Source organism: Durio zibethinus, chromosome 11 (genome assembly GCF_047325235.1).
Source record: "Durio zibethinus cultivar Kanyao isolate XHJ-2024 chromosome 11, ASM4732523v1, whole genome shotgun sequence".
NCBI lineage: Eukaryota > Viridiplantae > Streptophyta > Magnoliopsida > Malvales > Malvaceae > Durio > Durio zibethinus.
In genome coordinates, this window is record NC_143172.1 from 8559658 (window position 1) to 8584522 (window position 24865).

At 33.1% G+C, this 24865-nt stretch overlaps 4 protein-coding genes across 5 annotated transcripts; 2 read left to right on the forward strand and 2 right to left on the reverse strand.

The window, feature by feature from the left end:
* The first annotated feature begins 876 nt into the window (after window positions 1-876).
* On the forward strand, window positions 877-6457 carry LOC111290781 (RNA-binding KH domain-containing protein RCF3-like). Its single transcript, XM_022882250.2, has 8 exons — window positions 877-1916; window positions 3189-3662; window positions 3966-4214; window positions 4386-4646; window positions 5472-5551; window positions 5766-5874; window positions 5961-6087; window positions 6195-6457. The coding sequence occupies exons 1-8, from the start codon at window positions 1203-1205 to the stop codon at window positions 6212-6214; spliced, it is 2034 nt and encodes a 677-aa protein (XP_022737985.2). The 5' UTR covers window positions 877-1202; the 3' UTR covers window positions 6215-6457.
* A 742-nt stretch (window positions 6458-7199) lies between these two features.
* LOC111290389 (protein phosphatase 2C 57-like) lies at window positions 7200-10708 on the forward strand. Its single transcript, XM_022881678.2, has 11 exons — window positions 7200-7681; window positions 7797-7925; window positions 8058-8166; window positions 8368-8478; window positions 8657-8736; window positions 8850-8903; window positions 9120-9236; window positions 9363-9417; window positions 9551-9583; window positions 9682-9728; window positions 10330-10708. Exons 1-11 carry the CDS (start codon window positions 7362-7364, stop codon window positions 10451-10453), a joined length of 1179 nt encoding a protein of 392 aa, XP_022737413.2. The 5' UTR covers window positions 7200-7361; the 3' UTR covers window positions 10454-10708.
* A 773-nt stretch (window positions 10709-11481) lies between these two features.
* On the reverse strand, window positions 11482-12439 carry LOC111291122 (uncharacterized). The gene is made up of 3 exons (XM_022882713.2): window positions 12252-12439; window positions 12034-12080; window positions 11482-11904 (listed from the first exon to the last, which is right to left on the reverse strand). Exons 1-3 carry the CDS (start codon window positions 12322-12324, stop codon window positions 11782-11784), a joined length of 243 nt encoding a protein of 80 aa, XP_022738448.1. The 5' UTR covers window positions 12325-12439; the 3' UTR covers window positions 11482-11781.
* A 6022-nt stretch (window positions 12440-18461) lies between these two features.
* Window positions 18462-22832, reverse strand: LOC111289573 (importin subunit beta-1-like). Of its 2 annotated transcripts, none has more exons than XM_022880725.2 (3): window positions 22731-22832; window positions 19678-22092; window positions 18462-19581 (listed from the first exon to the last, which is right to left on the reverse strand). In XM_022880725.2, the coding sequence occupies exons 2-3, from the start codon at window positions 22089-22091 to the stop codon at window positions 19383-19385; spliced, it is 2613 nt and encodes an 870-aa protein (XP_022736460.2). In that variant the 5' UTR covers window position 22092; window positions 22731-22832; the 3' UTR covers window positions 18462-19382. The 2 variants fall into 2 exon arrangements, with proteins under 2 accessions (XP_022736460.2, XP_022736459.2); XM_022880724.2 differs by having other exon boundaries at window positions 19678-22098.
* Between the last annotated feature and the right edge of the window lie 2033 nt (window positions 22833-24865).

A 24865-nucleotide genomic window follows, 5' to 3' on the forward strand; every position in this document is an offset into this window, starting at 1 on the left:
TCCCGTCGATCTACCGGCCCCATAGTTCAGTGATTTGTGCTTTTGCTTTACAACTTTGCGTTCATCTTCATGCCTGTGTGTGGGAGCCAAGGTAATGCGGCTGGAAAAAAAAGAGTTGAAACAGGGGCAGTTGGAGCCTGTCCGAAAAAGACTCCGATGATGTGCTCCTTGTTCATTATATGCCTTTCTATGCTTCTCTTGCTGGTGTCCGAGAATGACGTAGTGCTTCCAGCAGCTGAGCTTTGCTATGATTATTTCCATGAAAAGTTTGGGTTAAGCCACAATCCTTCTTTGGTATACTAAAATCCTTGCAACTGCCAGGAATGAACTAAAATATTTGTATTGCTTGAGACTAGACATATAATTATTGAATAATAAAATTAAGTTAATTGATTTCAAGAAGCCAGAAATATAATGGGATAAAAGTGATGAAATAATGACAAGTGTAATGAGATTGAAAATTTAAATATTTAAAAAGTAACATTAAACATATCTAAAATTAAAATATCAATATTTTTAAATTCATTTTTCTAATTTCAAATACAACGTAAAAAATAATATTTTCCATTAAAAGCTGCACAAAGCACAATAAATATTTACACTTCCCAATAAAATTTTTTTACAGTAGACTGCCCCTAGCTTCTAACGAACTGGCCTGAGGCTGAGACTGAGCCCATAATAAATCAACAAATAATATGGGCCTTTAAATTTGGACTCCAGCGATTAGTTTTGATTGGATTCAGTAACTTTTCTTTTCTTTTTTTGTTTTTCTTTTTCAAAAAGGGCTAGAATCTCCAAACGACGTCGTTGCTGACCTATGTACATTACTCGAAGTGGCAGTCGTTTATATATTTGCCCATAAAAAAAGTAAAAAGTATCTTGGAAGGAGGGCCAAAATCCTTCGCATGACTTTGCTAACAGCTTTCACACCTCATTTCGGATATCCCATCTCCAGTGAAATAAACACATACATTTTCTCAAAAATTTTCCCGAGAAATAAACAGAAACGAACTGAAAGGAATGTCAGACAGACAAAAACAGCGTAAGAGCAAAGCTTTCTACTCTCAAAAACCCTAGACCCGATCCATGACAAGGAGCAGAACCATCATCGTCAGCATCATCCATAGCATTGACAAAACAAACAAACTGAAATCTTTTTTAATTTTGAAAACCTTAAAGAAAAGTTTGAGTAGTGTTTTTAGATGGAGAGATCTAGATCTAAGAGGAACTATTACTACGACCAAGACTATGATGGAGAGACCATGGGTAGAACAAAACCTCGGTTCAACAACCATCACTACCTACCCAATAGTCATCGCCACCGCGGCAACAATCCCAACAACAACAACAACGCCAACAACGGCCGGCCTCCGAATAAAGGCGGTAGCGGCGGCGGAGGACAAGATCCTTCGCTTATGGTCACCACGAGCTACCGCATTCTCTGCCACGACATGAAAGCCGGGGGCGTAATCGGCAAGTCCGGTAGCATTATCAAGTCCATAAGGCAGCATACAGGCGCGTGGGTCAACGTCCACGAGCTGATTCCCAGCGACGAAGAACGAATCATCGAGATATCAGATACGCGCCGCCGTGACCCTGAAGGGAGAATGCCGTCGTTTTCGCCTGCTCAGGAGGCATTGTTCCTTATACATGAGAGGATTCTCGAGAGTGATTCGCAGTTTAGCTTTGGTAGTGGCGGAGGAGAGGAGGAGGAGGATTACGGAGGGGTGGTAAGAGGAGGAGGGAATAGGGTGGCGACGAGGTTGGTGGTTTCGAGGATGCATGTGGGGTGTTTATTGGGGAAAGGAGGGAAGATTATTGAGCAAATGAGAATTGAAACAAAGACTCAGATTAGGATTCTACCTAGAGACCATACGCTTCCCCGTTGCGTTTCCATGTCTGAGGAGATTGTTCAGGTCTGCAACCAATTGCATTTGGATTTGGATTTAATGCACAAATGGGAAGTTACTAAATACTAATGCATGCGGTTTTTAATATTTGATATGTTTAAATGCAATGGCTAAATGGAAATGATTGGACGGTTAAATGTTTATATATTGATTAAGGGGTTTCATTTTGTAATTTGGGATTATTGAGCTGAATCCAAAATCTTGGTTTGAATCAATGCTACCCGTGGATTATAGGAGTTACTAGTGTGGTCTACTTGCATTGCTTTTCCCCTTAGAGAAACCTGGATGACTATATATATTAAGAAGCTAATTACTAGTATATGCCATTGGCAGTGGTTTAACTGCTGCTTGATGAACCTATTTCTAAATTTTAAACAATTTACTCTTTGATGAAACAAACACCTATTCTTTCTACTCTGCTTTTGAACTAAATAGGCTTAAGATCTTCATAAGGTTTTATTATGGATTTACTTGACATATATTAACTGGTATACTGTTTCAATAACAATAACTTCAACTACATGGGATTTTCACTCTTTGCGCTGTTCTGATTGCATTGCTTATGAATTTTGGTCAATATGTATTGTTTTCAATTTTCTTCAAGTTTTTGCTTCATGCATGGCGCAATTTTTATCTACTTTATGCTTTGTAGATACTTGGGTTCTTGAGCAGTAGAAATGTGTGTGTAATGTAGTTTTTCCTCTAATAATGGTTCACTGATGGAATATTTCATGTATTTGAAAGGTATCAGGTTTGCATGTAATGTTTTATGTTGACATGCTCAGCATCATGCATCTGTGTTATTTGAATGTACCATTGTTATCAGATAGAAGTTCTTTTTATTTTATCCCAGCGGTTCTACAAGTATTCTTTGCAAATGGTAGACTGTCAATTATTCATATGAATGCTATGTAACTATTATGATCATTGATACTTTATGCCATTTTGCTTCTGAAGAATATATCTGGGATTGCTGACAAAGCAGTCTGAATCTAGGTATTCTATGCAGCTGAGGCTGCAAATGTGTAAAAAAAGTTGGATTGTTCAGATCCATGTATCTTAAGTAGTGTCCAACTGTTCATGCTGCTTTGCAAAGAATAATGCTCCTGATGGTGCTATATATTAGGAGTGGCTTTGCTACAAAAAATGAGTATTCTAGAATATTTTTTGGTTTAACATCTATTTTTGCATGTTCAGTTTGAACTTGAATATTTCCCTCTGGTGGAAGATCATAGAGTTCAAATGGCTTTATGATATGGTAATTTTATTGTCGTGCAGGTTATGGGTGATGTAAATGCTGTAAAAAATGCTATAGTGATTATTTCATCACGTTTAAGGGAGAGTCAGCATCGTGATCGCAGTCATTTCCATGGACGTATGCATTCACCAGAGCGTTTTTTCCTTGATGATGATTATATGCCTCACATAAACAATGCATCACGTCGATCATCTGTGGATGGGTTGACTTTTGGTTCACGAATGTCTACTGCAAATTACAGAGGCAATAATTATTCCTCACGTTCATCTGGCTTCATTGAAGCTGGGACTGCTCCTATGGCTGACAGTGTGCAGCCTGTTTATGCTGAGGATCTTGTGTTTCAAATACTTTGCCCTATTGACAAGATTGATAGTGTTTTTGGAGATCCAGATGGTATAGTAGATTTACTTCAAAATGAAATTGGTGTGGATGTCAAGGTTGCTGATCCTGTGGCTGGGTCAGATGAGCAGATAATCACCATTTCTTCTGAGGAGGTACTTACCATCTCTCTATTTTTGTTTGATGACACATGGCTATATGGGTGGATATTTGTTTTTTTGGCCTATAGAGTTCTTTTTCTCTTGTTTGTCAGTGTTTTTCCCTTTTTTTTTTGTGGTGTGTGTGTGTATGTGTGATAAATCCCATCTAACTTTAGCCTTTCAAATTAAATCTTGTCATTTAAATGTTTAAACACTTGAAAGACATTTAAAAAACAAATTGTTCATTCCTTCTGAATTTTCAATGATACAGAGTTATAGAGGTTTCTAACATATCTTTGGTTTTTGTTTTGTCCTTAGGGTCCTGATGATGAGTTGTTTCCAGCCCAGGAGGCTTTATTGCATATCCAAACTCGGATTGTTAACCTTGTTCCTGATAAAGATAACATCATAACTACTCGGTTACTTGTTCCATCAAGTGAAATTGGATGTTTAGAGGGAAGAGATGGATCATTATCTGAAATGAAAAGATTAACTGGTGCAAACATACAGATCTTGTCAAGAGAAGAACTGCCTTCTTGTGTATCAGGACCTGATGAGATTATACAGGTTTGTTGCTTAGATACCTTATTCTTATGAAGCATGGAAATCTTAGCTTCTTGGTGTCTATCAATCCAGGTTGGAAGGGTTCAAACCTGGGGTCTGCTAAGTTTAATAAACGAGGGTGGGATGATTGGATTGATTCACCTTGTATCTGAATAGCATTTTGATGCTCTACAGATTGTGGGGGAGATAAAGGCAGCTCGAGATGCTCTTGTTGAGATCACATCCCGAATACGAAGTTACTTATATAGGGAATTCTCTCAAAAGGACACTCCACCACCACCACCTTTCTCTGCAACTGCATCCGTTGGGAGTGTTTCAGGACTGGAGAATGCTTCTCCAAACTTAACTCCAGCTCATGATAGTCAAAGTGCCAATGATCCTTCTGTTGTAGCCTATCAGAATGTGCAAACTTCAGCAACATCATTGTTATCAAAGGTTGTTCTTAGCTGCTTTTCTGTTTATTTCGAGTTTCCTTTTACTGCTTTATTGTTGGTATTTGTTTTTCTGTGTTGCTTACATAGTCAAACAATAAAAAAATTGTTCTCCAAACTTAAATATCACAAGTATTTCTTTAGCTTCTTAGGATGAAAATCTTTAACTGCTCTTAGTTGTGCTCAAGGTGAATATCTAGAATGTAATATATAACTAGTGACTTATCTCTAGACCTGTTCAAGGGCTGGCCTACCCACTTAAGCCTTAAGGTCTGCCCAATATTTGGAAGAGCTTGGGCAAAAATATAAAGCCTGAAATGAGACACGGTCCTTGGCTTGGAAATATATATTATATTTGCATTGGCCAGCCCTTTTTGTAATTATATAATATCTATTATTTTTATGTATTATGTAATTTATATCATATAAAGGACAAATATATGTTCTATTTGCATTGGAAACATTAGAAATTATGTTATTTGTGTTTCAAAATTTAATAAAAGAAAAGGTAAAATTTTTAAAGATTAAATAAAAAAATGACATGTGTTTTTATTTTTTTAGTAGAAAAATAATAATCTAGGCAACGTTGGGCTGTATCATTTACAAATTGGGTGGCCTGGCAGAATTTGAAGCCCGAATTGTCGGGCTTGAGCAAGCATGTATAGTGCTTATATCTTGCCTATGCATGATCTGAACCCACATGATCCGGTCCATGTACACCTCTACTTATTTCCAACTAAAAGAAAAACTAGTGACTTATCCTGATAGTTTCTTGGCCTTCTTCTGCATTATAAAAACATGATCATAAGAAGTTAATTCTTATTTATAGGAAGTTATGAACTCTGGCACTGAAGCGGTGAAGCAGACTGAAAGTGAATGCCGTGAAGATGTACCAAGTGCAATTACCAGGTGGCTAAGTTTTGCATTATTTCACTCTTATTTGTTCTTTTTTTTTATAATGAAGGTTGCATCACAATCTCTGTCTTTTTGTTGTTAAGTGTTGTTTTTAAAATTTTTTCTATTTAAAAAAAAAAAAGGTTCTCTGAATATTTTACTTGTATTTTAGAGGACCCTTGTGATATTCTGATAAATAATGCCTCTCTTGCTTGTAATTTTCTGTTAGAATCCCTGTACCACTTGTTACGAGGAGTACACTTGAAGTTGTTATACCAGAGCATGCAGTTCCCAAGCTGATAACAAAATCAAAAAACAAACTGGCATTGATCAGTGAGGTAAGCAACACTGCTTTCCAACTAGGTATTAAATTATGTTTGCTTTGTTTCAATCTAATTTACAATAATTCGTCTCTTGGGTACAGTTGTCTGGTGCCAATGTGACTCTGGTAGAAGATAGACCAGACGACACACAAAAGATCATTCAAATATCAGGTACTCCAGAGCAATCAGAGAGAGCCCAGAGCTTGCTTCAAGGCTTTATTTTAAGCAGTAAGTCTGTTTATATCAGTATGTTTGTGCCTACCTCGTATGACTGTTCCTTCACCTTATTCTTGTAGAACTAGTCTCTCACCTGGGTCTTTCTGTTTTTGATTCAGCACAAGAAGATGGACCTTAAGCTACTGGTAGTAAGTGAGGGTAGAATTGGAAGCCGTATGTATGGGGACAGTGCTGTTAAAATTTTTCTCTATCTACAGAATCTGATTGGCCAGATTATGTATGATTCTGGAGTGTAAGGAGGTTGTGTTCCCTGTCATGTAAGTACAAAACGATTGGGTCATTGTAAATGTAACATCAGGAACTCTTGACTAAGTGGTCTTTCCTGCAATGAAGAAATACTGCAGTTGACTTTGCTGTTCAAGATTTTTCTTTGCCACAAACTTGCCTTCTGCATTTATCAATGCCAGTTTCAAATTTCATTTTGCTTGGTTTTCTAGTAATCTATAATATCTATCTAGTGTCATGAGATGTTAAAATCGAGATACGAAATTTTATTTTTGAGAATCCAGTATTGAATACTGTAAGATATGATAAATAATTTTAAAATTAATCATAAATAACATATATATATGTAAATAAATAAATAAATGATTAGAAATTTAGTGATTAATAAATTGTGGCATGAATAGAAAACATATATGGTAGTCTCTCAAACTTCAAAATAATTTTAATATTAATTATAAATAACATATATATATTATATACATGTAAAATAAACAAAATGTAAAACAAAATTATGCATATTAATAACATTGAGTGATTGCTATCATGAATAAAAAAATATGATAATTTTCAAACTCTCAACATATTCATTAATAATATATATTTTTAAATAAAATTTTCTTGTATTTTCCATGTTAATTTGCTAATAAAATGTAAAAAAAATTTATATAATTTAAGTTTAAAATATTCAGAAAATATGCTTATAAGTTTTTTATATAAAAAAAATATTAGAATTATATTTTAAAATAATTGGGAAATAATTCTAGTATCTGAAAATCTTCAGCATAGTTGAGAAAAAGCTAGAGATTCAAACTGACGTGGCAAAATATAAACCGCAGAATACTCGCTTAAAAGTGTAGTGGGAAAATCCGTAGAGGATCCCAGCCACGCGAATACAATCCGTTAAATCAGTTAGAGGCTTAACTTCACTCTCTTATCTTCTCGCCAAAAACCACCACAGTCACAGAGGAGATTCTCATCCTCTCATACTCCAACTCATTCCTTTGACTCAGCGGTTCAACTCACTGAGTCGACCAAAAGCAATGGTGTTAGCGAGTCCACAGTTTCAGCGATTCCTTGCTACCGAGTTCAATTTCACCTCCAATGCCAAGACCGCCAACAGGAACCACCTAACCACAACGGCCGTAAGAGCCAGAAGCCCCTGCCGTTGCTCCGCGATCGCAATCGGCGCTCCTTCTTCGCTAACGGACGTCGCGGGGATCCGTTGGGGGTCCACCAGCGTGCAGGGCACTCGCGAGGAGATGGAGGACGACTTGGTCATACGATCGGACGGCCTTGATGGATTCTCGTTCGCCGCTGTCTTTGATGGTCATGGTGGCGTATCTTCCGTCAAGTTCCTGAGGTGCGATAATTAGTAATTACTTGCTAATTATTTCTAAATATTTATTTCTTTTGCATTTTGTATTGTGATTTTATTAACCAATATAGATAATTTGAGATGTTTTGGGTTAAAGCAGGGATGAGCTGTATAAAGAGTGTGTTACAGCTTTACAAGACGGAATTCTGTTGAACGGAGGAGATTTCAACGCTATTAAGAAGGCTTTAATGATAGCTTTTGAAAATGCTGATAAAAAGTTGCTAAATTGGTAAGGAAAAATAGATGCTTTAGAACTGACAAACACTGCTTCTTTTTAAAATTTAATTTTTTAGTCTTAATATGATTGTAGATTTTTGTATATTATTGGTTGAAGGATTAGCTGGTGTTTCATTTTGTAAAGGCTTGAAACGATTGGAGAAGGCGACGAAGATGAATCTGGTTCAACCGCTACTGTTATGTTAATTGGAAATGAAGTACTCTTCATTTCTCATGTTGGTGATTCCAGTGTGGTATGGATGCCTATTCCTGTTTCAGTTTTCTAATTAAAGCTGTTTTTACATTAGAATCATTAAGACTAAACTTGTTTAGTTTCCTGTATAATGGTAGCATTTTGGGAATTACCGTGTAAGACATAACAGAAGAACCCCTTTATTCTTTAGTGGGGGTTGTATCACTTTTTCATTCTTTTCTCAGCTGATACATTGATGCAGGTTTTATCTCGTTCTGGAAAAGTAGAAGTGTTGACTGATTCTCATCGACCCTATGGGAGCAACAAGGCCTCTTTGCAAGAAATCAGAAGAATCAGAGAAGCAGGTGGATGGGTGTGTTTTTTCTGTTCTTGATGGTTTCCTTTCTGGAATACTGATCCTTTCTAGTTCCAATGAGAGTTCTTGTTTCTTTAACTGTATCAAGACTTAACCAGAAACTCCCTCAGACAAGTTTGGTACTCTCATTACATGGCTCTGATCATAATCTTTTTCATGTAACGTCCATATATAGATTGTCAATGGAAGGATTTGTGGTGACATAGCTGTATCCCGTTCTTTTGGTGATGCTCGGTTCAAGACAAAAAAGAATGAGTTCTGTTCTTTCCTTGCCTTCAATTTAAAGTTTTTTTTTCATGATTGTTTGTATATATGTTCTGTACATTGTATTTGTACATCCTAATAATGGTTTGGGATTGTTTGCTCAGAATGCTGAAGAAGGGAGTTGAAGAAAGGAGATGGTCTGAAAAATTTATTTCTCGGTATATCTTCTATGGATCCTTTCTTAGTTTCATCTTCCCCCTTTTGATGTTAGTTCATTGAGGCTTGGTTATGCTTTACAAGTTAGTTTAATTAGAGTGACATCTGGCTCAAGTGGTTTTTCCTTAATTAGCACTAATCAGATAGCTGTTTGATTTATTTCAAACCTGTTTCAAACTTACAAGATCGTTTAGCCATCAACTTTTGTTTTATTTCAGAGTAGTGTTCAATGGAGACTTGGTCATTGCATCTCCAGACACTTTTATAGTAACTCTGGGGTCAGATGCAGAATTTGTCCTGTTAGCATCTGATGGTTTATGGGATTACATAAACAGGTTTTCAAAGCTATATATGCTTTTAACTCTTGCTGTTGTACATGAAGTCTCTTTTTTATTAGTTTGCTGTAAGTTCAATTGAGAGAAGGATGTTACTCTGACATAGCTACTATTTTCTTCTTTCAGCTTAGATGCGGTTGCTTTTGTAAGAAATCAACTACGAGAACATGGAGATGTTCAGGTGACGTTTACATTGTACCAAATATCACCAAAAATAACAATGTCATATCTTCTAGTTCTTATCAGATATGTAAGCTTTCAGATGATATTCTTACCTTGGTTTAGTTATAACTTTCCCCTTTTTCCCAATTCAGGTAGCATGCGATGCACTTGCAGAAGCTGCTCTGGTAATCAATTGCAGGAGTATTTGTTTCTTTCAATTCATGTTACTTTATATGTTTCTGAACAAGTTCTGGTAACCTTAGAATCATATCACAAAATGCAGAATCAAGGCTCACAAGACAACATCAGCATTATCATTGCTGATTTAGGGTAAGCAGCTGTTTCTCCAAGTATATTGCTGTTATACTGTAGAGTTTAAACTGAGCTGACAGATTATTTGAACCAACCTCTCTCACAAAACTAATGCTTAGCCTTTTTTTTTTTTTTTTCCCCTTATAAAACTAAAATAACGTTTAGCTATACAGTGATATTAGTCTTAAATCAACAATTATCAATACTTTCCCCCCTTCAAGGCTTACTGCAGCCACTAGCTGAAATGACATGAGCACTCTAACTCAAATTCCTATGTGATCTTCAAAAATAGAAAGAACAGTTTCTTGCCATTGGATATGTCCTTTATTGCAACCTTATTTCTTTATGTGCACATTCTTTTCTATTTTTATCCTTCTATTATTAATTTATTTCTTCATAATACCTTGAGTTCAATGACATCTTTATTTCTTTTTCTGCATTAATAGAAACAAAATAGGAAACAAAAGGAAATGATTCTTAAGCAAGAAATTCTACGGGTCCCTGCTTGTCTTAGCTCTCAATTGCATCTGATCATCTTTGGTTTATTATACATAATTCCTATAAGAAAAGATGATACTGCCTCTTGACTTTGTCTTGGCTTGGTTGGACCGTCGCACAGGCATACTGACTGGCAGAGTTTGCCATTTGAGCAACAAAATTTTATGAATGAATTTGGCCAAGCCATAGCTACAGTTGGGATTGTGTCACTTGGAATATGGTTGTCATCTCAGGTTTCTTTTTGATTTTGAGTGATGAGTTGTATATAGATCAACAGAGATTTCACATTGTCAGTATAATGAAATTGTATATGGCTAGCACTTTTGGTAATTAAATAGATGTAGGCAAGTTTTAGTAATTTAGAATGTTCAGGTACCTTTGTTTCTGTGTATTGGGTTTTTGAAATTCAGTAGTATATACTGAATGTTGATGCTGTGGAAAACACTAGTACTAGTGCCTTAATAGCATAGAAATCAACCGTTTTGCGTTTATTCCCAACATATTTTTCTGCCACCTTTTGATTTCTGTTTGAACTGATAAAAGTTGTTTTATCAATTATCATACATTAGAAAGAAGGTAAAATGTGAGAGGAATGCTTCCTTCCATTCTCAAGTTTTCTCAGTGTTATCAGCTATATATGACATTATATATATATATATATATATATATATTCTTAATTATACGGCAACCAGATCAGACAAAAGAAATGTGAGTGAGATAAGGGTGAGGCAGGCGCTCTAGTTATATGCTTTTTCTTTAATGTTTCAAAGAATAATGGAATCTAAAAGGTTAAAAAAATAAAAAATATTGTTGACTCCAATTTCTGAAATTCAGTTAGCTAGGCAGTTGAACATGTGATTATTATTAATAGGGAGAAACATCTAAAGCATAGATGGAATTACATCTCTTGGTAAGTGATAATTAGGTTAAGTTAGAAATCAATACTTCTCATCGTGTCCTTAATTTATTTGTTTATCTACTTTCACCGTATCAGGAAATGCACAATATCCAAAAGCCTTTTTTGTTTTTGTTTTTTTGTTTTTTTTTTTTTTTTTAATTTGAAATTAAAATTTGAAATTTAGTTCAAATGCAAGATCCAGAAATTCTTGATATCAAGTAATTAGATATTGGAATGAAATCAATGTTTCTCACTTTTCATTTGTTCTCTTGTCTTGGGTTCAATATATCTTATAAACTAATTAAATTACTATAGCTACTGCATAATAATAATAATAATAATAATAATAATAATAAAAAGTAGCAGAAGACTTCATTATTTATTCTTAATATATAATTATTGCAACACAAACATAAATTTCACATTGGGGATACAATAACAATGTATTGCGATAACACAATAGTTTAAGAGCTTAATTTAATCATAATAGACTACGTACGTACCACTGAGTAGGGTTTAATAGTAAATAAATATATTGGTATTACTCTCTAAATAAAATCTCATTTAACAACACCATAACATTATGCCCTTTGTAATACTAGATGATCAAAACCTCTGAAAAGACAGAGAGAACCATTCTTAATTTCTTTCTAGATAAAAATAGTAATTATATGATCAGGGCTTGCCAGGTTTTTTCCTGGGGTCGTGCTTAGGGTTAGCGCCTGTATCATCGTAATCCAGCATTGCACCCATCAGCAGCTTCCTTGATGATCTCATTTGGATCATCCCTTTCCCACCCTACATAACAATAATTAATCAAAATCAACAACATTTTGGAATAAATAACATTATTTTATACGTACATTAATTATCTGCATTTTTTCATATATTTTCAAAGCTCATGAGAGGGATTAATGCGGAGTATACCCGTTCAAGTGATGAGTATTTGGCCTGCATGCCACCCTCAACCATGCCTGCCAACAAAAACTACTCTGATCAGTGATTTAGTAAGTATGTATATATATATATATATATATATATATATATAGAGAGAGAGAGAGAGAGAGAGAGAGAGAGAGAGAGAGAGAGAGAGAGAGAGAGAGAGAGATCAGTGTACACTTTGATTAGAGTCTCATTTTAGTTACCATGAGAGAAAGGCGTGATGAGGAGGAGGAGTAAAGACACCAGAAGAAAAGTCTTGAACCGAAGAGCTGCCATGGCTGCCTGATGTTTTGATCTGTCTAATTGATAGCAGGAGAGGAGGATGTGATGATCAGCACAATGACTTCACTGGAAGAGGGGAAGATTGGGGAGGGGAAGGTGTGCTTTTATACTGGTGGTGTTGAGGTAGGAAATTATGTTGCAGTGAGATATAGCTATAGCCAGCTGTTGTAATGGTGCACACCCCACCCATTAGCAACAGAATGATGATGATGATGAGGTGCATTACCCCTTGTTTTGCCCACAATTCCCCAAAGTCAACTGCCCTGTTTTTATATATTGTTACATCAAAAAAAAAAAAAAAAAAAAAAACCAAAAGCAATTCTAAAAGTTTATGCATGTTGAACAAACAGAACAGTCCTTTGCATGGCTCAAACTCTATACCCCATTTTCAGGTTGGCTTTTCTGAGGTTGTATTTGTCACCCTCTTTCATCATAAGGCAGTCCACTTTTCTATTTCTTCTCTCCACATTTGCACTATCTATTATTAATAATTAAATTAAACCCCCCCCCCCCCAAAAAAAAAAAAAACCCTACGTATATAAATGTTACTAACAGTACTTGAGCATTCTAACACCGTTTTAGTGCTGCAAATTTAACATTCCACACTCATCATTCATGAAAAAAAAAAAATTGACAAAATTACTATCAAAATCAAATATTATCCTTAAAAAATTGGACTATGATATTTCTTTTCACCTATTTATTATTACTGAGCGGAGAAATTGCAGGTTTAAATTTCATCAAATTTATGTGGACTTCATTATTTTCATGAATCAGTGGCTCTTAAATCTCTTCTCCTAGATTTCTTTATCCGTGGTACCGAACACCACTTTGTTGAACAGTACCTTTGATCATCATGTTTCGGCTTTCATCACTTTCCAAGGCAATTAAGATGGAGACAAACAGGTTAGTGGCCTACAGATGAAATCAAATAGAAAGCATTTAATGTGTTGAATTTTGGCCAGAGCCATTAGCGGGAGCACTATCAAAAAAAGAAGGGGACAACACAACACTATGAACTCCCAACACTAATTTTGATTTAATTATTAATTACAATTTTAAAAAAGTTCAATTAATCATCTTTAAGGAGACCATATAAAACAACAAAGGCCATTGACTGATGAATATGCAAAAGAGCCAGTTTCACCAACAGTCTTGAGTTGTCCAGAGGTAATAAAATAATTGCCCATACATGTAAACATAATTGCATTTAAGTCTATTTAATATATGTAAAACATTTCTACTCACAAAACATGCACAAACATAATGTTTGTAACATGTTTTTTGTTCTTAGAAGCTACAGACATTTAATCTTAAAATTCTGCAAATTGTGGGATTTTAACATTGGTGTGAAAAATAGGGGAATTTTTGCATATAATTGAGGCAAGCCAAGCTGATGATTTTGATAAATGGTGGATGTTAAGTTTTAGATACCAAATGGTTGAACAATGGCAGGAATTGTTGAAGTCACTTCAAGAGTACTACTGCTCAAAGTGACACGTGCTATTCATTTTGGATGCTTACAATGGAAAATTTCCTTCTTTTCTTTTATTCTTCTTTTCTCTGATTTTTTTTTGTTAAAAAAAATAAATAAGAGAAGAAAAATAATAAAAAAAAATTTTGGCTTTGAGATGTGAAGATCGCTTTCTTTAAAGCAATTATATCTTTAGGATATAATAAAGCTTTAAACTTTTCAATAAAAAATAGTGAAAATGATTATATTAAAAAATTTATTTATAATGAATAAATCGACATAAACTTTTATTCAGATAGTTATAACTTTCTGTATAATTATGACCTTTATGAATAATAATTTATTTATATTTAAATAGTTATCACCATTTGTCATATAATAATTGTTTCTGTTTAAACATAATTATTTAAAATATGAATAAAATTAATAAAAAAATTAATTTTATTTATCAATAATTAAATCTTTCTATTTAATGTGGGAAGCACTACATTCTAAATTACCAACAATCTCCCACTAGTTTGAAATGTTGATGCTTAATTTTTACCTTTTACACAAATAAATATTATGAATATAAGAAAATATCTTTCAATTTAAACCTTCAATTAGCATATATATCTTAAAATTTTAACAAAGTTGATGGTGTCTGTAAATTAAATCTCAACTCTTAGTGTTAGAATTGAAGATATAACATATATAATACTTATTTATTCTTCCATTAAAGGTTTATAACCGCTTTTAGCACTATTATGGTTATGTACTTATCTTATTTATAAATATTTATAAGAGAGACCTTAATTTTTCTTGCTAAAGCAGTACCACTTCTATGTTTATATAGATAAAATTTTCATTATGTCTCAATTACTTTAGGTATTTAAAACTCCATTAAAATTATAAAAACTCATTCTCCCTACTCAATGGATCACATTAGTGTCTAAATTTTGAATGGATTTTACTAGTGTTTAATAGACACATAACAATACCTGATTTTTACCCATTAAACTTTGTAATTAGAGGTTACTAATTCAAAGTTGGGTTCCCATTATTGGTGTTAGTAGTAAGGTTTTAAATCCATTTTACTTGTATTACTACTAACCAAATATCTTGGAATTCAATTTTTTTTATAGTAATTACCCTCGCTTGAGATTGAATCTCTAATATAATCATTTCATGTTAATATGTTTGAACTTTTAATTTTGCATATCATTTATATGCTTCGGACATTATTGCCTCGTTCTTATCATTTTAAAAAATAGTTGGTTTTGGTTATGGCCACAACTCTATACTCATAAATTTCAACTACTCTATTTTTATACTTTTGTACATCTTTAATATAATTATACTTATAGTACAAATGGATAAATTTAATGAACAAACCAAATCATTTTAGTTTTTTAAAGATTTTTAAAGATTTTTTTATGATTTTACTTTGGTAAGTGTCTAAACTTATTAGCTTGTATAATTTGCTTATAAAATTATAGTGAAATCTTACAACACTATGGTGGTAATTTTTATTTCTTTTGATTCTTATCACCCCCATCATATGCAAGTATGTATTCTTTTATTAAAGAATATCTCATTCAATTGTCAAGATATCATATTTACTTAAGCAAGTTTCAATTTCTTTTATCTTTTCACTATTTGGTGATTTTTTTTTAAGTAAGAGACTTTCAAATCCACCCTTAGTGAAAGATAACTAGTTGATATCTTAATATTTCAATAAAAGTTTCAAAATTTTTATATTTTAACTCAATATAAGAGTTTACATCAATAAACTGATTTTAAATATAATCATGCTTTTATAGTCTCTTTTTAAGATTTTTATGTTAATTCATAAATATTTATATGAATCTATTTCATCATGGACACTATTAATAATTTTTTTATTACCATGAACAAAACTATTTTCATCATCCAAATGGATCAAATAGCATTCTTTTTGCTATTATAAAAGTTTTTAAATTCATAAGATCTTTGAATCATTCATGGCTTCCAAAGTAAATATACTTTGAAATTTTCATTATGTAAAATCATATATGATAAATCATTTGTACAATCCATGAATTAGGTCATATACATAACAAAAAATTACCATAATTTGATCAAGATTGTGGCATCAATTTTGGCTTATGGCTATTCTAAGCCAACTATAATAATCTACATCATACTTGCAAATCATGTAGATTTGGCTATTTAAGTCATCTCATTTATAGTGATAGCTTTTAGTGAAAACCAACTACCTTAAATGTTATCATGAGTTTTCAATGCATATAGTAATTGCCTAATGGCTAATTCTAAATTCATGATTATTGAAGCTTTTAAACCTGATTTCAAAATTTTATGAGAACTTTATTTCTCTACCATTGTGTAGCCTATATATTTTTATTATTTACCACTTTTAATTGGTCATAACATTTTTGGATATATAATAAATTCAAACTTTACTTATAGGACAAATATGCCTATATACAATAAGAGTCCACATAATATATTTAACTCCAATTTCAAATATTTTCACAATCATTTTGCGATCAATATATTCATATCTAGATCACCATATTAATGTAAATCATGATATATGAATCTAAAGAATCATTTTTATAAAATAGTATAAATAATAATTATAATATGAGTTCTACTCATTTCATGCAAAAACTCATGATGAATTTGCATTAGTTAAATTATTGATTGGCTAACTCCAAAGCTTAGGGCTTTCACAAACCAATATTATTATCTAAGTCCATATGTTAATTTGGTGTATAACCGGTCATATCTTTGCCATTGTCATGAAATTATTGAAAACTTCAAAAACTTGTTTACTTTTTATTTTAACAGCTTGTAAAAAGTCATTTTTCATGGTACAATAAGCAAAAATGTTTTTATTATCTTTAACCAATAATATATTAATTTGATGATAACATTCTATCTCTATAGTCTATATCTTTCTTAACATGTAAGAAAGAAAATTCTATCCCATTCATTTCATTTTCATAATATATGGTAAATTATACCAATATTCTTCATGCCATCACAAAATGGAATTAAACATATGCATGCATTGGTGCTTTTGGAACATTAAATTTGCATGTTCTTTTCTAATTTATAAACATGACTAATTTAGATATTGATGAGCGTCATTCAAAATGCTAGTAATCGACAAATGCTTCAATATTTTTTTTAATAACATGTCTTTTCTTTTAATTAATCATCTAATTAGCCCAAATTTTTGGTCAAATTTTAGTTAATGAAAATAAAATGCATACCTTTAATGAAAAATTTAATGAAAATTAACATTTTGGTCCATAGAAGCATTAACCTTTTCACACCTTGAGCCTCATCTGATATTGATATCCAAATCATGCTAATTTCTTTTCTTTGTATCTTTCTTATCCAAAAAATAAATTTCTCATAATTGTCTTTAAATTATTAGAAAAATAAATAAGAGAAGTGAAATAATAAAAAAAAATTTTGGTTTTGACTCATGAAGATCACTTTTTTAAAGGTAATTATGCCTTTAAGATACAATAAATTATCAAACTTTTCAATCAAAAGTAGTAAAAATAGTTATATTGAAAAATTTATTTATAATGAATAAACTGGTTATAATCTTCTGTATAATCACGATTTTTATGAATAATAATATATTTATATTCAAATAATTATAACAATTTGTCATATGATAATTATTTATATTCAAACATAATTATTTAAAATATAAATAAAATTAATAAAAAATTAATTTTATTCATTAATAATTAAATTTTTTTATCCAATATAAGATACATCACGTTCTAAATTAGTAATGTTTTCTCCATTATCCAATAATTTAGTTTTTCATTGTATTGTACGGCCATGAAAGGCAGTTGGCATCAGATGAGACGGAAGGATTTATTACCAGAAAAAGAACAAAATTTAGAAAACTCATCAATTTCGTCCGATCCGTCGGCCTTGATTTGTTTGATATGAATGGTGGCAGTCATATCACAGCAGGTCACCGCACATTCTCTGAACCACCTTCAAAGGCACAACCTGCCAACGCCATCTTTGTTTTTTTCCACTAAAGCCCTAACTCCATGTTTGGATGCGACAACTAAGAAGAATGGGAGTCATGGTGGTATAAAGGATCAAGCAGTTTGTGCAATGTGAGAGCATACATTTCATTCATCAGTATAACTAACTTATTCAGTGTGTAAGATTCAAAGTTCTGAAGGATTGGTGCTTAATATCCTTAATACGGATATCTTTTTGACTCTTTCTTTTTTTATAAACATAATATAAAGATAAAAAAAATTATAGATATTAAAATTTAAATTTTAAACCTTTGAAATATTATTTCTTAATTATAAAAGTCAACGGAATCATTTTAACAATATCTTCTCTTTTCTTGTATAGGTAGAATATTTCTCAGACTTCTAAGAGTGAGAAAAAAATAGTTCTTCTTCCACCCTCTTTCTCTTTCGCCGGTAATAAAGACACTGTTAATGTGGGATGGACAAAAAGCCATATCCACAATAGAGAAACTTTCTGCTGGAAACTAGGCTTCTATTTTCAGCCATTTTTTAATTTATGTTGAGAGTTGAGTACGAGGAACACACAAAGGACAAGAAGTTAATCCTATGAATGCATGAAAAAAAGGGAAAACAAAATTGTACACCCAGGATTTAAAACACAATGAAATTGAATGCCCCGGATTCTGCTACTGAGGCTTCTATAATGCACTCAGAAATTTCTACAAGCAATGATAACCAAAAATACAATTGAACAATCTGAAACAACGGGAAAAAAAATTGTACACTCAAAGTTAAAGATTCTATGAATGCATGATATTTGAACAACTGACTCCCCACTTACTAACAAATTTGAAATTAAAAAAAAAAAAGAACAACACTGCAATGCTGTATGGAATACTCCAAGTAGCATGCACTACGTGGTAACACCCCCAAACCCCCCCCCCCCCCCCCCCCGCCGGCGATAACCAAAGATACATAAGGTGGAGATGTGATTAAATGCAACCCAAACACCGATGTTTACTTGAGAATTATGCACACTTGAGCTGCTAAAAAGAAGGGGGTACCAAAACTAGGAGAAGGAAGGACAATTAAGATTCGCAGCACTCAAGATGTCTTGAAGCGCTGCAGCTCTTTGAACCAGATCCTCAATTATCCATTCCAACAACCTAAATTTACCTCGAGAAAACCACACTATGCCAAAAATGATGCTTGTCTTGACACAATGGCAGCGTACAAGCAGCAAGTGACCATGCTATCTGACTGGTCAGTCACCCCCACATGTCACAACTACTGATCCCTCCACTACTTCAATCCTTCAGGCACAAAATATATGCCTTCCCAAATTTTATGGAGGTGTTCATCAACTTCTCTGAAACCATCTCATCCACTTTCTCCACGATAAAAATTGAAATCTGACCCTATAATGCTGATGCAATAGTTAGTGACAACTTGAAGACCAATAATTACCATTGTCTGACAATGGCAATAACTTGACACATGTAATCCAATACCCTCAACTCAACACACGCAAATGCATGGACTTCCAAAAGAATATATGAATGGCAAAACCCTCATACAGAAATGGCACGACTAATGGCCAACTTGGTCCATTCAGCAGATTCTTTAATCATTAGGTCTTCTGAAGACAAGCATTCATTCAAAAAGTCTTTGCTTGAGACAGATTGCTGTATCAGAGAACCAGCATCACTTCCCAACGTATCAGCTAGATCTCCAAGGACTCCAATGGCAGTCTTCATGACCACATCATCCCTATAGGAAAATAAGAAATATAAAAAAGTGTTATTAACCACACGTCATGATGTGGTAGAGTAAAAGCTTAAAAGAGTAACTTTTAGAACAACTCACATGTCTTTCTCCATGTATATGCCATCCAAAAACTGGAGGATATGAGGAGCATAGGGAATCAAGAGCTGGGTTTTGGGAGAGTTCTTAAACCCTTGGAAAATCCCAGAATATGCCTCCAGAATTCCGTTTCTGAGGGAATTTGTGTACTCTATCAATTCATCGTCACCTGTCATATGGGTGGACAACTCTGCTGCGCTCTGAAGTGCAGACATGGCCCACACTAAATACTTTTCGAAATACTCTCCCACTGCCAATGCAGTGTCACCAAAGCATGAAAATATGGGAGGCTTCACAGAGCGATGCAACTGGTTGCTTGATAAATTCTTGAGAAGCTGTGTCATAATCCCATCACAGTAAGGCGCAATACTTTCCTCCAATGCCCTGCAAATATCACCCACAACACCAACTGTAACAGCACAGACTTGGTACTCTTCAAAATTCCGAAGACCAATTTCCAAGTACATATAAAAATCTGGCATGTATTTTGCAAAATCTGCTCCAGTTGCATAAGCAAGAGCTCCAATTGCAAGCATGGCCTCCTCCTGTACAGTAGCACTCCTACAAGCAAAAACCCTAAGGAAAAGTTCCATTATCTTATCTGCATACTGCATGAAAACATACTTGGTTGGTTCTGATGAACCAAGCTTCTGAATAATGACCTGTAAACACCCACAAAGAAGGCCTTGCAATTCACTCTGCTTCTCCCTTTCATCAGATAATAGTTTCTGCCCTTCGAGAGTGTTGTGAAGCTCCATCATTATGACAGGCACCAATTGCAACACCAATGGAGCTGTCTCATCAGTTGAACACCTCACCACTTCATTCAATGTCTCATAGGCGGCTGTCCTCAGCCGGGATTCCCCAGCATCTTCTCGGTGAGTGACAGTGAGAAGGGACTGGACTATTTCCTGGAAAAAAGGAGTTAAAGGAGATGAAGTACCCATCTCCTCATAACCTTGAGCAAGAAAATAGAGAGCACCACAAGTCTTCTCAGCAACATTTGGAGTGTCCTTCATACTTTGTAGCAATACTGTGACTATCTGTTGGCAATTTGCCAGAGTGATGATGGGAGAATCCACAGCTGAACCATGAAGGAATTCAAAGATTCGTCCAAGAGTCCAGGCTGTAGTGTCTTTGACGTGGCTATTGGGGTCATTTGTCAAAGCACTGAGCATGAAGGTTAGGGCAATATTCACAAGAGGTATTAACTTTTCAGGAGAAGGGCCCTCCAAGATTGAACCAAAGGCATAAATTGCCCCCTCCCTCTGCCTCCATTCAGGCTTTGTTATATTCTCCTCAATAAATGGTACAACAAGAGGGACAATATCATCTCCCACAGTCTGTGCAACCAAACCAAGACAGGTTCCCCCAGCCATTGCAATATTCCAAGCCCCATCATCCTGAACCTGATCCTCCTCCTGCTTCAACAGAGTCTCCAACAACATAAGGACAAGGGCAGGGAGTGCCTTCTTGATAAAGTAAAAACAAGGAATATCAGAGTCACCAATGAAATCACCTCCATATTCTTCCAAAATATCTATCTCCTCGTCACATATGGAACTCCAGAACTCAATGGCTTGAAGGGCAACAGGTTCCTCGTCTTCCCTCACAGCCTTTGCTGTGATGTTAAAAATATCCTGGATATAAGGAGATAGTTTCTCATAATAAGTTGATGAAATAGAGACCAAACACTCGAAAGCTGCCAGCCTTATGCTCACTTCTGGGGACAGGGTTGCCTCACAGACAACTCTCATGATATAATCACGCTCCATATCATTGCTGAAATTTGCCTGTGCAAATCCCAGAGCATTGAAAAGTGCTCTTGTTGCAACAAGCCTCACATCAGCGTTTCCTTCTGATGCACTCATACCTTGAACTACAGCTGTAAGTATTTTATTTACTTGATCTTGATCAATAACATCAGGGAAGACCTCCTCACACAAATACCCAAGAGTTTCCAAAGTGGCCTGCTTGGCTTGAACCGGTAGCTGATGAACATTTGATAAAAGTGAACCTATCAACTCAGGCCACTGTTTCTGTGGCAACTCAATGCCAGCAACCTTGGCAATGACTTGAGATGCAGTTGAACGAGCATCAGATACTGGAGAAGACAGAGTCTTCAGTAAGCATGCCTTAATCTGTCTCTTTGCATTGCCGTCCAATGACAACCATCTTTGAACAAGCTCAAACTTCCTATGCTGTTCCTTAGCATCCAACACATTCTTAAGTATCAAACCTGCTAATTTACGTGTTTCAACAGGCTTCTCCTCATTTGCCAATTCTCCAGAAAGTGACAGCAAGAAACCAGGAAGGTTCTGCTCCTGAAACTGTTTCAAGCTTTCTTCAGAATTCTTCCGCAAAGCTGCATCTATTGATTGTGCATTCAAAAGCACCTCTGTAACTTCCATTGCCATACTGTTTCTGAAAGCATCAACAATTTAATCAATTAGATCCACAGAAATTCAGAGACAGATTGTGTAAATATTCCAATATCTCAATCTTGAAGACAAATAAAATGTAAAAAAAAAAACTGCGTAATGAGAAAAACATCCGATAAAACTGTTCCCTTAAAATTTGTTGAAAAAGACTAAACAACAGTGACGATAAGAATAAAACCAATATGCAGTGAATGAGTCAAAATCGGTCCATGAGAACCCTATAGTATTCCCTACTTACATACATAGCAGCTGAGAGAAACACTTAAATATTCGGGATCAATTGTGCCAATTCGACGTTAAAAACTTAAAAATTTAAAATCGACAAGTAAATCAAAGAAAATCCAGATCAAATTAGATTTAAATTCAATTCAATAAACACATAGAAATTCGAGCATTCAAATCTTCCAAAAAAAAAATCTAAAACTCTATTTAGTACAACAAACAAACAGAACCCTATGAATATATATATATATATATATATATATATATATATATATAAAAGAAGGAGGGAGCGGATCAATGCATTCAATAACGAATACCCAAAAACACTATCCAAAACCCTAATTGCAAAAAAAAAAAAAAAAAGAAACTTTCAGAGGGGAATTCGACTATAACCTTAAAATTAAAAGAAGAGCGGCTGAATAAGACCCTAATAATTGGAGAGAGAAAATGAAACAGGAAAAGGAAGAACAACGAAGGAGAGACGAAGAAGAAAGCGCGGATCTGAAGCTACTCTCATATAATTTATACAAATCTATATTTTAAATTATTTTTTAAAATGAAATGTTAATAGTTGCCCTAGATGCTGCTTAAAAAAGCCTTAAAGATATTTTTTAAAATTTTTATGAAATTTTGATAAAAATAATTTTTTAGAATAATAATTTAATTAACTTCAAAAAGAAGTCAGAGAATATGAGTATTTTTTTAATACTTATAATTTTTTTGATATATTTTAAATTAAATTTTAATTAAAAATATAATTTATTAATATTACGAAAAAATTATATCCAAATATTTGACTCATTAATTAATATATATATTTTTATTCAAAAGAGTTGGGTTTGAATCTTATCTCCAAATTCAAAAAATCATAAAAAATTGAACAATATATATTTTTTGAATTTAGTTTCTGATTTTTTTAAATGACTTTGCAAAAATTTACTAAATGCTTATTTATAAAAATATTTTATATTATATAATAATTAGACAAAGAAAATGATAACTTTCACATTTTTAATATATTGAGAGCATGAGAATGCTGGCGGCAGTTGCTTTAACTTTCGTCTTTCAACACTCTTAACATATAACAAGCCACGCTCACTCACTTTTCGAACTTAAAACTTGCAATCTAAGAACCAGGTAAACTCCTTCTTTATCGTACGGTGAAAGGCTAGCGTACTATCGAGTCCCATCCTAAAAGTTACGAAATGGCTAAAACACCCTTCATGCTATATGTTAACATTTGAATGCTATCCTTCTCAAAATGTAGAACCATTGTCCTTTCTTTTTCGAGATCTTTTGAATTAAAACAAAATAATCTGTCTTTTTTTTTCATGATTATTTTTATCTCAATTGATATGGTTAATTTTTATTATATTTACATTTAAATATCATATGATTTTTTTTAGTTTTTACCATTTATATATTTATTATATTTTAAATAAATATTATGTTTATAATTTATATCGATATGATAATATAAAATATAAGATTTTAATTTTATTAAATATATATATAATAATTATTAAAATTTTAAATTATATCATTTTTTATATTAATTTATTTTGTATTATTGTGTTATATTTTAAATTATTAAATTTATTTTTTATTTAAAATATTTTTGTAATTTTATTTTTTAATTGAAAAATAAAATATGCAAATTTTATTATTTGAATAAAAAAATTATATATAAATTATTAAATTAAATACTCTTTACATATATTTTTTTTTTATAATTTTACTCAAAAAAATATGTATAATATTAAAACATGCCTATTATACAAAAATGAATAAAAAAAAAATAGACAATCATTTACCCTTAAATTATATTATTCGAAGTATAACTAATTTTATGTAATCCAAGAAAATTTTACTTTATTATACTAAAAGAATATGTTATATTAATTATTGGTAATTTTTTGTAATTAAATTTTATAAATATCGTGACATTAGAACTTTTTTTGGTAATATTTAAAAAATATTATCTTTGATTTTACCATTATGTCCTTTTTAGGCCCAATTAGCAGAATGAAATGAAATATGGTTTATTTGCTTTTGACTCGGGTCATCAATCAATTTCTGTTGTTTCAGATAGCGTGAGACCATAGAATTATGCAAATTGTAATAATAAATTGAAAATATGTAATGACGTGGCTTCCTACGAAGACGAATGCAGAATGCTAAAGGGTGATGGTGGAATCAGTCGCCCCTTGAGAGAGACCTTTAACCCCGAGGACACTTCCTAATAAAAATCTTATATTAATTAATTAATGTGAATTCTATTGGCTAGTATTCAATAAAATGTATAATTGGGCCCGCTCTTAAAGCTTATTTTAATCATGGATGGGGAAACTTGGTGATTAGGATTTGCTTAATGGTTAAGATTGCTTTATTTGAAATTAGGTTGACATTATCAAAGTCCTTTTAAATCATCGTGATCGGACGGTCCAAAGACTTTAGTAAAGCAGGCTACTTTAGCAGAACCAGTACTATGAAGTGGTTATGTTTTATATGGATAATCCATTTATGGT